This window comes from Pogona vitticeps, chromosome 5 (genome assembly GCF_051106095.1).
Source record: "Pogona vitticeps strain Pit_001003342236 chromosome 5, PviZW2.1, whole genome shotgun sequence".
NCBI classification, from domain to species: domain Eukaryota; kingdom Metazoa; phylum Chordata; class Lepidosauria; order Squamata; family Agamidae; genus Pogona; species Pogona vitticeps.
Genome location: NC_135787.1, coordinates 45,414,924 through 45,428,664, shown reverse-complemented (window position 1 = coordinate 45,428,664; position 13,741 = coordinate 45,414,924). Strand labels below are relative to the sequence as shown.

Genomic DNA, 13,741 nt, shown 5'->3' with positions numbered 1-13,741 from the left:
AGTTCTCAAATGCTGAGATGCAAGTTAATGATTTTTGTAAAATACTGTCCACACAGTGACAGCGAATCTTGAGGTCCAGATGGCATTATGTGGATTAAAGAAAGAAGCACACAAAGCAGAGGTCCTGGGAAGCGTGGACATCAACCTTCTCCATCTCAAGCAGTCATTGCCCACGTACACTCTTGCAGGCACTGTTCTACATAAAGGCAACATCGACTCTGCAAAGCAGAGATCTTCATATCAATGTATGCTGTTGTGAAATTCAGGAACGACTGGAGAACAATCCCCTTTCAGACTTTGCTTGGAGTGATTCATTTCTTCTGTGTATTATTCACATGAGGATGGTGTTTTTGTAAGACTCATCATTATGCTAATATTCGTAAGTTCAAAGGTCACTGTACCCTTGACTCTGAATTTCTTTGCTCTTGCGTGTTTAAATCACAGTTTTCAAATACAACCCACACCAATGGCATTTCATTTTCTTTCTAGTAATGATGATGATACCTCACACAGATTTGTCCTGATGAGAGCAGCAGAAACACACACTGATTCTGGAGAAGAATGTAATAAGGGCAGCATTTAAAACATCCAGGAGAAACCATAGGACTGGGTAGCAGGAGATAACCAGATGTGTTTCAATGCTTGTAAGATATTTCTGTGAATATTGCCCTTGAGTATTTTAGTCACTAGAAGGCACTTAACTTTAATTGTACCAGGAGAGGGTTAAGACATTATTTTTAGTGCACTGTTCCCATTTGAGAGAATAAAATTATCGCATTTCCTAGCTTTTTGACTGGCATGTCCTGTAAGTGAGTGTCTAGCTCAAATTCTTTATGGTTTCACAAGACTTGGAAATTAACCAAAGATAAGTACTTATAATTCTTTTCTTCAAAAACTATGAGAGAATTATACCACATTACAGTTGTAATTTAACCAGCAGTCCAAACTGCAATCTATTTTCTTGGGTGATCACACTGCAAGAAGAATAGAGATTGAAGAAGGAAGCTCTTATAGAAGGACATGTCAGGATGAAATGCAGATACAATATCAGCAACTCTTCAGGTTATGGCTGTCACTTCTCAATACCTTGCACCACAGTCTTCACAAAGATCTATGTTTGTTAGAGGATCTGTGAGTTTTGTGCTGACTATTAGGTAAAGGTATAGGTTCCCCTTGACAATTTTTGTCCAGTCGTGTTCAACTCTAGGGGGTGGTGCTCATCCCCGTTTCCAAGCTGTAGAGCCAGCGTTTGTCCGAAGACAATCTTCCATGGTCATATGACCAGTGTGACTTAGACACGGAACGCTGTTACCTTCCCACCAAGGTGGTCCCTATTTATCTACTTGCATTTGCATGCTTTCGAACCGCTAGGTTGGCGGGAGCTGGGACAAGCGATGGGCACTTACTCCGTCGCGTGGATTCAATCTTACGACTGCTGGTCTTCCGACCCTGCAGCACACAAAGGCTTCTGCGGTTTATCCCGCAGCGCCACCACATCAATTGCTGACTATTAATTAGGCCTAAATTTTCAGTCAAAACTAGAAGGGGCTTTGTAGAGGAACACATCAGGTCACAGCATATATATTTTTTTGCATTGTTTTAAGGTGTGTGAAGTGTACAAGATTGTCAGTTCAATTTACTGTATTTTTCTGTGTATAAGATGCCCCTATGTATAAGACCCCACTTTTCTACCCCAAATTAAGAAATTAATATTTCAAACATAAAACAGAATACATTTTTATTTAATAATTAGGTAACATTTACATACCAGTACTGTCCCTGCTGCATCTGAGCACTGCCTACATGCTCCACCTCCAACAAGGTGTGTTCCAATTAGTTTGTTCAGCATCAGCTGATGTCATTTCATAAGGCTCATGATTGGAGGAAGGTAAGTCTCCTGACTGTAGAAAGCTAAATCTCAGTGATTGGAGGAAGCCTATTTGCAGAGGCCAGGTATGAACAGTTTTGCATATTGCACAGTTCTCTTCTCAGCTTACGTCTATGTATAAGATGACCCTCATTTTTTAGTCTAAAAATTTTAGACAAAAGTATTGTCTCATACATGGAAAAGTACGGTAACTCTTATCACAGAATTTTCAACATTTGAGGGAAATGAGTAACTTTTTCATTCTGTGCAATAGAAGATTCTGCGTAATACAAAGCTGGATATATTCTTACACCAGTGTAACTTAAAAAGATAGCTTCTCTAATTTTGTAGGTTAATAGTAACTAACTACTTTTGTCATTGTGGAAACTGAAGCAAAATATATAGTTCTTTACTTTGTGCTCTATCGTGGCTGTTAATGTAATAAACAGGCGGGAGAGAGGAGGTTCATCTATACCATAGGTCTGCAGCTTGTAGCATTAAGATTTAAAAAATAATAATAAAGTATCTTAAAAGCAAATTTTTGAGCCAACTCTGAAAGACAGGAAAGTAAATAATTACTTTTCAGATTATAACAGTAACTAGCCATTAAGAAGTCAGAGAAATAATCAACAAATTATTTTCTAAAGGCAGTTTTTAAGCTCTGGGTTTCACGGGACCTAAATTCCTTCTTTAACTCAATGAATGCCACTTGTTTTAGATATAAACCATCAGGATTCAGATCTTCTTCCTCTCCTCCTCCTGGACCAGAGCACGCCAGGCCTTCCTATCTTCTACTGCCTCCCGGAGTTGTGTCAAATTCATGTTGGTTGCTTCGCAGACACTGTCCAGCCATCTCATCCTCGGTCGTCCCCTTCTCCTCTTGCCATCACACTTTCCCAACATCAGGGTCTTTTCCAGGGAGTCTTTTCTTCTCATTAGATGGCCAAAGTACTGGAGCCTCAGCTTCAGGATCTGTCCTTCCAGTGAGCACTCAGGGTTGATTTCCTTTAGAATTGATAGGTTTGTTCTCCTTGCAGTCCAGGAGATTCTCAAGAGTCTCCTCCAGCACCACAATTCAAAGGCATCAATTCTTCGGCGGTCTGCTTTCTTTATGGTCCAGCTCTCACTTCCATACATCACGACAGGAAAAACCATAGCTTTGACTATTCGGACTTTTGTTGGCAAGGTGATGTCTCTGCTTTTTAAGATGCTGTCAAGATTTGTCATCGCTTTCCTCCCAAGAAGAAGGCGTCTTTTAATTTCGTGGCTGCTGTCTCCATCTGCAGTGATCATGGAGCCCAGGAAAATAAAATCTGTCACTGCCTCCATATCTTCCCCTTCTATTTCCCAGGAGGTGATGGGACCAGTGGCCATGATCTTAGTTTTTTTGATGTTGAGTTTCAGACCGTTTTTTGCACTCTCCTCTTTCACCCTCATTACAAGGTTCTTTAATTCCTCCTCACTTTCTGCCATCAGAGTGGTGTCATCTGCATATCGGAGGTTGTTGATATTTCTTCCGGCAATCTTAATTCCGGCTTGGGATTCCTCCAGTCCAGCCTTCCGCATGATGTATTCTGCATATAAGTTGAATAAGCTGGGGGACAATATACAGCCTTGTCGTACTCCTTTCCCAATTGTGCAAATGTGCTAGCTCCAGCCTTTTTTTTTTTCCTTCCTGATGATATTTTGCAGATTGATAAGGTTGAATCACCTTTATATAAAGAAAGATGGCACTAGACAGGGAGACACAAGATTTGACCATGTTGTTCATGAGGTTTGTAAATGCCAGTCACAATTTAGTGTTAAAATTACTGCTGCTACCCTGTTTGCGTCAAGGTTTGAAAGTTTATGTGCATAAAGTGCTAGAATTATTAGAGGGGTATATAAGAGCACCCCTGAAAATGAAACAGCTTTTAAAATTGGGGCTTGAATAATAGTTTACTATAGACATTTCAAAACAATTGGCCAGTTTTCCTTCCAAGCAAAGTTACTGAACAATAACATTCCTGACTGCTGAATCTGTTTATGTTGCAATGTGTAAATATGGAGGTGGAGTTTGCAGGTCCTATAACTTGCATTCTTTGTAGTTCCAGTACCTTGGAGCCACAATATTCTGGTGTTCCAGGACGCAGGAGTTACAATATCCTTGAGCATGAAATGCTTTATCCTATTCCTCTAGAATTTGTAGAATTGTAGATGAAACAATGATGTTATCATAGTGGCAGCTTGCCAGATCTTGTGTTACAAACTTCTGGAGTTATACTCTCTTCAAGAACAATACAATTTCCTATTGGAATTTTTTTCTTGGATCTCCAGGCCCCTAGAAAAGACATTGTTTACAGATTGGGGGGAGGTGTAAACCACTAAAGGAATTATAAATATAGGGAGAAACAACACACACACAAGAATTCAATACAAAACAGTAGTGCAACTTCATACTATGCCACACACATTGGATACCAAGAACAATTATCATGGATGTCCCTCTACAGATGCAAACTGTCAGAAAACTGGTGTGGCTGGGTGAGAATATTATTTAGAATTTTTCTGCTTAAAGGCTAAGAAAGTCATTTTCTTTAATATGTTTTCATTCATAAGAAAGATAGTATTTTAAGAGATGTATTAGCTTTCCCAATGTGCTTTTATAGGCTATATGCTTTTGCCTTTTCAGAATGTATGCTCTTATAATTTTGAAACATGATTTAAATTTTGCCTACGACTTCAGTTTTGTCTTTGAATATATTTTTGTTTGCAACTTCTCATAACTGTAATAATTTTTGATGGCAATCACACCTGTAACTTCAAAAGTTGCAAGGGTGTATTTTTAAGTATTTGTGCCTATGTTTTTTCTCAGAACTGTAAGAATGTTTTCAGTACATTTCAGTTTGTTACTCTGAAGTATTTGTTCATATGGAACATAGAAGCAATGCAGAATTAGACAAGCTGATGCTGCGTGGAATTATTGCAATCTTGAAAAAATTTGTACCCTGATACTCAAATTAATTTTAATATGATTGTTCAGGGATTGTTTGGTTTCATTCTGGAACTAACCCTTCTTAGGGTTAAATAGCTGTGATATACATAGGCTTCTGATCTTTCCCTAGATGTTTATAAAGCTCTATAGATCTCTTAGGGACATGTTCAGGTGTCAGAATTCCTGGTCCAACAATTGTATGATTGATCAGAATTCTGAGATTATTCAATAAGGGTTATCTGCAGACTATATATATATATATGCTTATATTCTACATTCTATAGTATTTTCCCATGACAACAGCACATTTGAGAGTGTGCCAAAGTCAATATTAAATGCTAGTGATGCAAACTCAAAACACTCTTCATGCAGAAAACACTGGAATGCATCTATCATTGTAGATTCTTTTCCAGCTTTATGACTTGCCATTGACTATCATTTTATAAAGTTCACTCTGATTATTTGTTTGGATTGCAAATAAATGGAATTCGTATCAGTGGAATTTATGGACTTACTAAATGTTTTGGGTGGCATGCAAGTTCTTGCAGCTGACTTCCTGTAGGTTGGTATCCTTGTCAACGTTCTGTGATCATTCCCGGGCAACAAGATCAACTGGCATGTTGGCTGTGGACGATGGGAGAAGTGGTAGAACACATAACAAGGGCACCAGTTTGGTAAGGGTCCTTTTATAGCTTCTGGCTTAGACAGGACTATTGTTGCTAAAAGTAATTATTATTATTTTTAAATCATTTCTAAAATAAATTATTTCACTGTGTTGAAACTTGTTAGATTCTGTCGTATTCTGTTTATAAGAAGTTCCATCTCTGTACATTTTGTATTCTAGCACTGGTTACAAGACAGAAATCAATGTGCATTTTCTACTATGAGCTGTTTATTTGTCTTGTGTAACTAAAATAGGTATGTTACTCTCTTCCCCCAAACAAATGTAGTAACAACAAATTGAGGATACACATAGAAATAAGAAGATACATCTTTCCATATTGGCTATAGACACTCACTTCATATATGTATATTATTTAATGTCTAATGAGATAGATGACCAATAATATTTCACAGAAATATAGTGATGCTTCTACAATATATTTGTTTTATAAATAATGGTTTGATATAGGACTGCACTTGCTTCCCCCAGCTCAGCTGGGAAGCTGATTTGGTGCTTTGAACTGGACTCCAGTTTAGTACTGGGAGATTGGAAGCCACTCTGTTTTCGTCTGGGTTGTGAAATTGGGTCATCAGGACTCTAACTACATCTCCACCTCAGGGAAAATTTTACACCAGACTTTGAACTGGTAAAGAATTTATCCCATTGCTTTCAAAGGGAGGAAAATAGTGATCTGTGGGAAGAGTATGGACTTCTGCTCCTTGCACTCTTCTTCCCTGTCAGCATAAAATGCATAATTGTATTTTATTCTTATTATATGCTGGAAGCCGCCTAGAGTGGACTTATAGTCCAGATAGGCGGGATATAAATAAAATAAAATAAAATAAAATAAAATAAAATAAAATAAATAAATAAATAAATAAGTCTAGCAGGACTTAGGACATCCAAGAGGCCTCTCAAAGAGTCTGTTGGAGTTGCCATGCTCAGCGTTTGAAGATCCAGAACACCTATGTTTACAAATGTTGGAACAACAGGAGAGAGGCAGCAGCTAGTAAAGAGTGCTGAAAATAATAAATTTCTCAGCTTTGTCCTGTGTGTGCCTTCTCCCCCCCCCAAAAAAAATCTTTAAACAACATTTAAATGGTCTGCTTATAATCAGCAAATATTGAGACAATATTTCAGATGGCCATTCAGGATTACAAACTTCGATTGCCCCATTTTTCTTTTCTTTTTCTTTCTGTTGTAATAAACTATTACTGTTTAATTTGTTTTACAAGCATTTTGGAATAAACTTGCAAAATTGTCTGAGCTTTTTGGAAAAACTCCTTGTCTTTCTAGTATCTTGATATTTGATTTTTGTAACTGCAATCAACTGTTCAAAACCTCTCCAACTTTTGACCAAGCTGTTCACAGCATTTTTTTATTTACTGCAATAAAACAATAAGAGGGTTCTCTGAATGGAGGCAATAATTGTTGGAAAATTCTGGGGCAGCATTATTGGAAAAAGCGAGCGGGGGGGGGACCCTTTACCTCAACTTTGTTTTTCCCAATCTACATCATTCAAACTAAATCTGCTGTTAGCCCATAGGGATACAACCTAGCACTGTTACCTGAGTGGTCGTCTTGCTCCCTAAAACAATTCCTCTTTTCTGTCTTCCAGAGGGCTGGTGGGTGTGGAGCAGATATAATAAAATCCATAATCTCCTGTCCACTGGCTAACATGGCAGGATCCAGCCTCTTGGGCTTGAACAACAACCAGAGATCTAGGGTAAAATTCTCAGCCACAAAGTTCACCCACGAATCTTCGACAAAACAATTTAAACTGTGCCTGCCTCACAGGAGTTTTGAAAGAACAATACGGCTTTATTGTATTTGAGCTGTGGATCCTGTAGGAAAGGCATACACATGTGGCAAATAAATACTTAAAAGGGTAGGGAGAACTCAGAGATGCTTTCATAGAAATGCTGCAGAAAAAAAGTGCATATGAACAAACTGCCAGCGACTGAAGTGTACTGTATTATTTAAGGGATAACACTACAATGGCACCTTTAATTGCTTTACTCCAATAAATAAATAAATAAATAAGTGTGTAACATCTGCGGCAGCATAAAGACAGCTTGCTTGACTACCATCTGGTGGTGTTTGTAGCAACAGTATTAATTGTGGCATATGTGATTTAATTTTTGTTCTATTTATGTCTCAGTTCTGAAATAAACGGATTTGTTTCACAGAATTACATTTAGTATTTTAATCGTAGGGAGGAAAAACACAATATCATTAAGACTAAAACACACCCACCAATTTTCTTTGTCCAGAGCATCTCTGTCTTAATACACCGCTACTGTGCTGTACTGCACTGCAAGAAAATGAGGGAACATCTACATTTAAAGCATTTATAAATGGAAAGAAAGCAGCCCTGGATCTTTTTAATGGGTGCTGGGGCACTCTCTCTTGTTGAGTTGATTGCTTATTTGTATGGATGATCCTATAGCTCTTAGGCCTGGAAAAGTCTCTCTTGTGCCTTTAGAATGAGGCACTCCTATGAAATAAGGAACAGAGGAACAGTTTGGAGTGAATTTTCTGGCATTTTCCTGAAAGTGAAGCATGGTATGGGAGAAGAGGTTCTAGACCAGAAACTAATAGCAGTGGACCAGCTATAGGAGTTCTTAATGGTGTTCAAAAATGCTTTGGTTGTATACTTGTTTGTTTGTTTTGAGGTGCAGATCATAATGATTCTGCAAGTGCTTTCACATTCAAAGGTAATTAAACTCTACAGCACTGTCCCTGGAATTTATAGCTTCTCAAGTAAGTTGGCGGTGCATACCAATGTACAGTATTAACATTATGTATACATATATTTTCTAGTGGCTTTGGAAGGGCATACAAATTATATAGATACATCTTAGTTATCCCAAGAATGTACCATAGCTCTGCCATTATTTTGGAAGGTGTTTGTTTGCTCTAGTATTGGCTGCCACACGGATACCTGTGCAATATTTATCACACAATCTAAGGAACAAAAACTAAATAAGCCTCTATCTGGAGCTTGCCTGATGCTCGTTACTGTTAGGAATGTTGTTGCTATTTCCACTGGAAGAACCCAGAGGTAACAGATGTAGCTTCTGGAAACATATTTACACCACCAGCTTAAACCTCCTTTCCCTCAAAATTCTCATAGTGCCTGAGGTCAGAAATGCAATCAAAAAGTACTTTAAATAAACACACAATAAATAATAGAAAGAAGACAATGTAGGAACCGTTGCTTTCTGAATGAGACCAAGGATCTCTGTAGAACATTTTTCTGCATCACACTAAATGCTAAGTCCCACAATTCTTTGAAAGATGACATGACAATTATTCTTGTACAAAACCGATACAGATTCACAATGTATGGCAATATCCTGGAGCTTTTTTGATAGGATGTTTTCATAGTTTAATTTGCCCCATGGCGTAGTAAGGCTTTGCCCTTGAATATGCTGTGTTTCAGATATCTGATGCATACATATTCACTGTAGGAGGGAGTGCCATTCCCTGTCAGGTAATCTGTTAACCATATACGGATAGTGGGTGGAGACAAAATTGGTCGTGGCCAGATCCAGGGTCCAAATAGGGCAGGGCTACCTCTTCCTCCTCCCAGCCGACAGAGGAGAGCTATAATAGTTTTGCCAAAGGACTGAACTGCTTGCAGAAAACTTTTGGAATTATCCTGAAAGAGTCTGAATTCAAATTCTAAGCTCTTCTGACAAGCAGTTTAACTTTCTTCTTTCTCCAAACCTTTATTGGCATAAATACAGCTGGGATTACTAACAATAAACACAACGGGTTATAACTTGGAAGTTAATTTAAGAATCTCAAGCAAAAAAATAGCGACAGCTTCAGTGATACGGGAGGAAGAATCGTTCAGAAACATCTCAGGGGTGTTCGGCAGGGAAGATAACCAGGGTTCTAGTAGTGCCTTGCGAATGGAAAAATGAACTGGGCAGGAAAACAGTATATGATCAAGTGTATCCGGAACCAAGTGGCAAAACAGGCATAATCGATCCTCTTTAGGAATATTTGCAAATCGACCGGCATGGTTCGCTGAGGGAAAAATGTTAAATCGGGCTAACATAAATGCTCTTCTTGACCTGGGGTTGATAAGTGAGGAAAAATAATTTGGATGATAACCAAGTGAAGGGAAAAGGCCAAAAGAGAGCGGGGAACAGGTAGGATTCAGTTTGGCTGCAAGAATCTCAAACTCATGCTGCCAGAGTTTAGATTTAATAAGAGCATGAGCCTGTTGAATTCCTAGATCATTTAGGGATTCTAGATTCAAATCAAGGGATTGAAGTTTAATCTCAATCAACTTCAGCCACTTGGAAAGGAAATTGTCTCTGAGTAGATCGTATAGTAAGGAATTGGGCTTGGAGTTTAAATGTAAACGAAGCCAATATTTAAATGTGGTGGACCAAGCAAGGGTAGAAGGGAGATGGGTACCTAATTCCAAAACTAAAGTTGAAAGACGAATCATGTTGGGGACTCCTAAGATTTTCCTGAAGAAGGCAGCTGCCAAAGTGTCAACATCATGATCTATGGCCTCAATCCAAATAGGAGCTCCATATAGTAAGTGGGAAAGCAATTTAGTCCGAAAAATAAGCAACGCTGCAGGCACAAATTGATTGCCAGATGAGTAGTGAAATTTTGAGATGGCATTAAGATGGAGGCTAGAGGAAGATAGAACCAATTTTTTGTGGGGACGCCAACTGAGTTTATGATGCAGAGTGATACCTAGATATTTAAAGGATAAAACCTGCTGAAAGGTTTGTGCTCCGATTGTCCAGGGAGATAGTGATACGGAGTTGGAAAAGTTAATTATTTTAGTCTTGTCAGCATTTATAACCAGATCATTAGCTGAACAAAAAGTTTGAAATTTAGATAGGGTACGACGGAGACCAGCTTTTGTTAAAGATAATAGGACTGCGTCGTCCGCGTACAAAAGCACAGAAATTGGGGAACCATTAAGAGAGGGTGCAGCATCAGTAGAAGCAGAAAGAGAGGAAGGCAGGTCCGCTAAAAATAAATTAAAAAGTAGTGGGGCTAAGACACATCCCTGCCGGACACCTTTGTCAACTAATAATTTGTCAGAGAGCTCATAGGAATTTGGCAGCCGAATCTGACATATATTAGAGGAGTGGAGACACCTAAGCAAGAAAAGCAATTGGGGTTCAATACCCCAGTTGTTAAGTTTATCCCACAGTAAATTCCTATTAACTGAATCAAAGGCTCCTCGTAGATCGACGAAGGCGGCAAAAAGTCTAGCTTTGTGATAGATTGAGTATTTTTCGGCAAGGTGATACAAAAGCAGAACATGATCCAGAGTCGAGGCTTCAGAACGGAAGCCTATCTGTTCCTTCCCAGGGAGATTTTTAGAAGAGGCCCAAGCTGATAGTTTTGATAAGAGAAATTTAGAATAAAGTTTGCCTATATGAGACAGTAGGCTGATTGGGCGATAGTTACTAGGGAGAGAAGGGTCGCCCTTTTTGAAGATTGGTATCAGAATAGAGGATAGCCAAGAGTCCGGGAATACACCGGAGTGATTTACTATGGTAAATAATTTGGCAAGCAGATGGGACCACCAAAGAGGATTATTAGACAAAATCTCTGAGATAACATGATCAGGCCCTGGGGATTTACCAGGTTTAAGGGTGGAAATTAACTCTAGTACCTCATCAGAGGTAACCGGGGGCCAATCTGGGAAATTTTGAGAGGAAATGATAGAGTGATGGGGAGAGCACGAAGAGGAGAAGATTTTAGAAAAATGGGTAACCCAAGAATCAGAGGGTATTGGAGAGTATGGAGAGAGAGTATAAGATAAGTTTGTACGGGAAACAAGGGACCAAAAAACTTTAAAATTCCGAGAAAGAATGGCTTGCAACAGATTGGTCCATTTGCGTTGGGTGTGTAGATGTTGTTTCATATCCAGAAGGGTGGTACAAGACCTTCTGGCTTCGAAGTAAATTTTGAGAGCATTAGGGGAAGGGTAAGCTCGAATAGAATGAAAAAGGGAAGCAGTTTAACTCATTTGGCCCCAAGCTTCCTGGCCTTTCTGTGACATCAGAGAAAATTAGTCAGTGGGACCTAAAGGAGGTACCCTGTGGCATTCTGCCAGGAGAGGTATGCTGTCAATATCATAGTAAGCAACCATGAAAAGCAGAGCAGCCAAATGTATCACTGCAAGGACACCATCACATATGTAGAAAGCCACAGGATGAACAGACAGGATGGTATCAGAATCATCAGAAGAAGATTGGGAAACACTCAGTCTATCATATCAACTAGATCTCTAATATAATTTAAGATTATTCTGAGCATCTTCTGAATGTCTATCCCTCATCCCTAATAATGGCAACCCAGGTGTATCCCTCTAGGAATATTGGAAGGTGCATTCAGAACAAGGACAGCAGTTTTCTGTCTTGTTTACACCAGATGTGGACTACAACTCTGATTCCCAATGTGCCATCTGGGTATTTCTCAAAGAGGCAATTTTGCAACATCTGGTTTAGAATTCTTTGTCTTTCAGAATTTTTCAAAGAAAATTCATATAATTTCATCATCTAGTAGTATTTTAGTCAGCGACTGCAAGTTTTAAAATAGATTTAATAGAATAATCCAACTGAGAAGGGTCTCAAAGGTCAAATATTAAATGATTTTTCACGTTGCTGAAGGGGCTGCCACATTGCATTACTTACCAGTAGAACCACATTGCAGGAGAAAGGCCTTGTAGGCTACTCCAACTTCCCACTCAGTGCAGGAAATTCAGAGCTTCTGGGTGGAGAAAGTTCAACATCAGTCTAGCTAATGTGCTTCACTGACAGAAAGATCTTCCAATCAAGAAGTTTCTCTGAATGTTTAACAAAATCTGCTTTGTTTAAGTCCATGGGATCTAGCCTTGTTTTCTGAAGCATCAGAGAAAAGGCATTGACCTCTTTGATTATACCTTGTGTAACAGCCCCTCTAGTATTTGAAGACTGATACCATCATGTAGTGCCTTCTACTCACCTGTTCACACCTTGATATTCTCTAGAATAAGCATACAAAGTTCAAATTCTTCAACTTTTCTTCATAGGACTTTGTCCCCACACTGCTGAAGAGAAAGAATCCTACTTTTGATATATTGCATACATTAAGAGAATGAAATATATAGATCAAACTTAGGGATACAGATGGGGAGCCCTAGCACTGCATGTTGAAAATAATTTAAATTCAGTATAAATGTGAAGTATCAAAAGGTCAGCTGCTGTAAGAGGAAGCTGGTGCAATCAAGGGCTAATTAATTTATTTTAATAAAAGGCAGAAAACATTTAATGGTACTCACCAATAAGAAATCTAAATCCTTACAAACTGCTGGTGTGGAGTAAAATCTTGCAGAAGTCTCATGCAAATGAGAAATAGGTATCTGTAAAAAAAATTAAGGACTGAACCTGCATGTTTGATGAGATGGAAGTGGCCCAAGAGTTGAAACTGACAAGCCTCAAGGCAGTATAGGGAGAAAACACTGGTCAAGGGATAAGCTTGTAGATATCCTGGTAAGACTACACCTTGAATGGCTTCTAGTGTGAAACTGATGAGAAGCTGCTTCAGAACCTTCCAATTTTGAGGCTAGTCTTTTAGTTGGGGAAAAATAAAGCTCTTTCTTTACAAAAGGAGCTATTCCTTCTACTTCCATTTGTTACAGGTAGTAGGTATCTTATCTGAGGCGAGGGACAGCTGGCCTGTAAACCTGAATAAACACCCTCCTATTCAATCATGTGATGGTTGCGAATGCTGGACAGAAAAAAATATTTTTAGCTGTAGAGGAGAGCTTTATGGATACCGTGGACTGCCAGAAAGATAAATAAGCGGGTGCAAGATCAAATTAAACCTGAATTCTATGTACAGAGAATCCTACTAAGGGCTTGTCTATGCACCTGTTTTGGAACATACCAAATCAGGCTAAATAGGATCTCTAGGAGGTCAGGTATGCCATTTGGTGAGATCCTTGTATCCAAATGCTATAGGGACTTCAAGCAAACCTATTTGGCCCACTGTCAATTTGCCAGTATTGTGAAGTGGTTTAAAAAGTGAGCCACTCCAGGATATTGACAAATTAAATGGTTCCTCAAGTCTGTGGAGGGGTTGAGAAAGTTATTTTTTAAAGTATATTATGGCAACACATATGCTCTGCATCACTTTGAAAAAATAAAAGCTAAATGGGAAGCTTTGTCCTAGAAGCAGGAGGAGGCAACAAAGGGGATCTTTG

The 13,741-nt window shown here is 38.8% G+C and overlaps 1 protein-coding gene across 4 annotated transcripts in view; it reads left to right on the top strand.

Moving 5' to 3' along the window:
- Positions 1-5,622, top strand: part of TMEM154 (transmembrane protein 154) — a 39,560-nt gene extending 33,938 nt beyond the window's left edge. For all 4 annotated transcript variants that reach the window (XM_020781344.3, XM_078394781.1, XM_020781341.3 and 1 more), the window contains one exon: positions 57-5,622. In XM_020781344.3, coding sequence (XP_020637003.2) covers positions 57-72 — 16 coding nt within the window. In that variant the 3' untranslated portion in view covers positions 73-5,622. The remainder of the gene's footprint in view (positions 1-56) is intronic.
- The last annotated feature ends 8,119 nt before the right edge of the window (positions 5,623-13,741 follow it).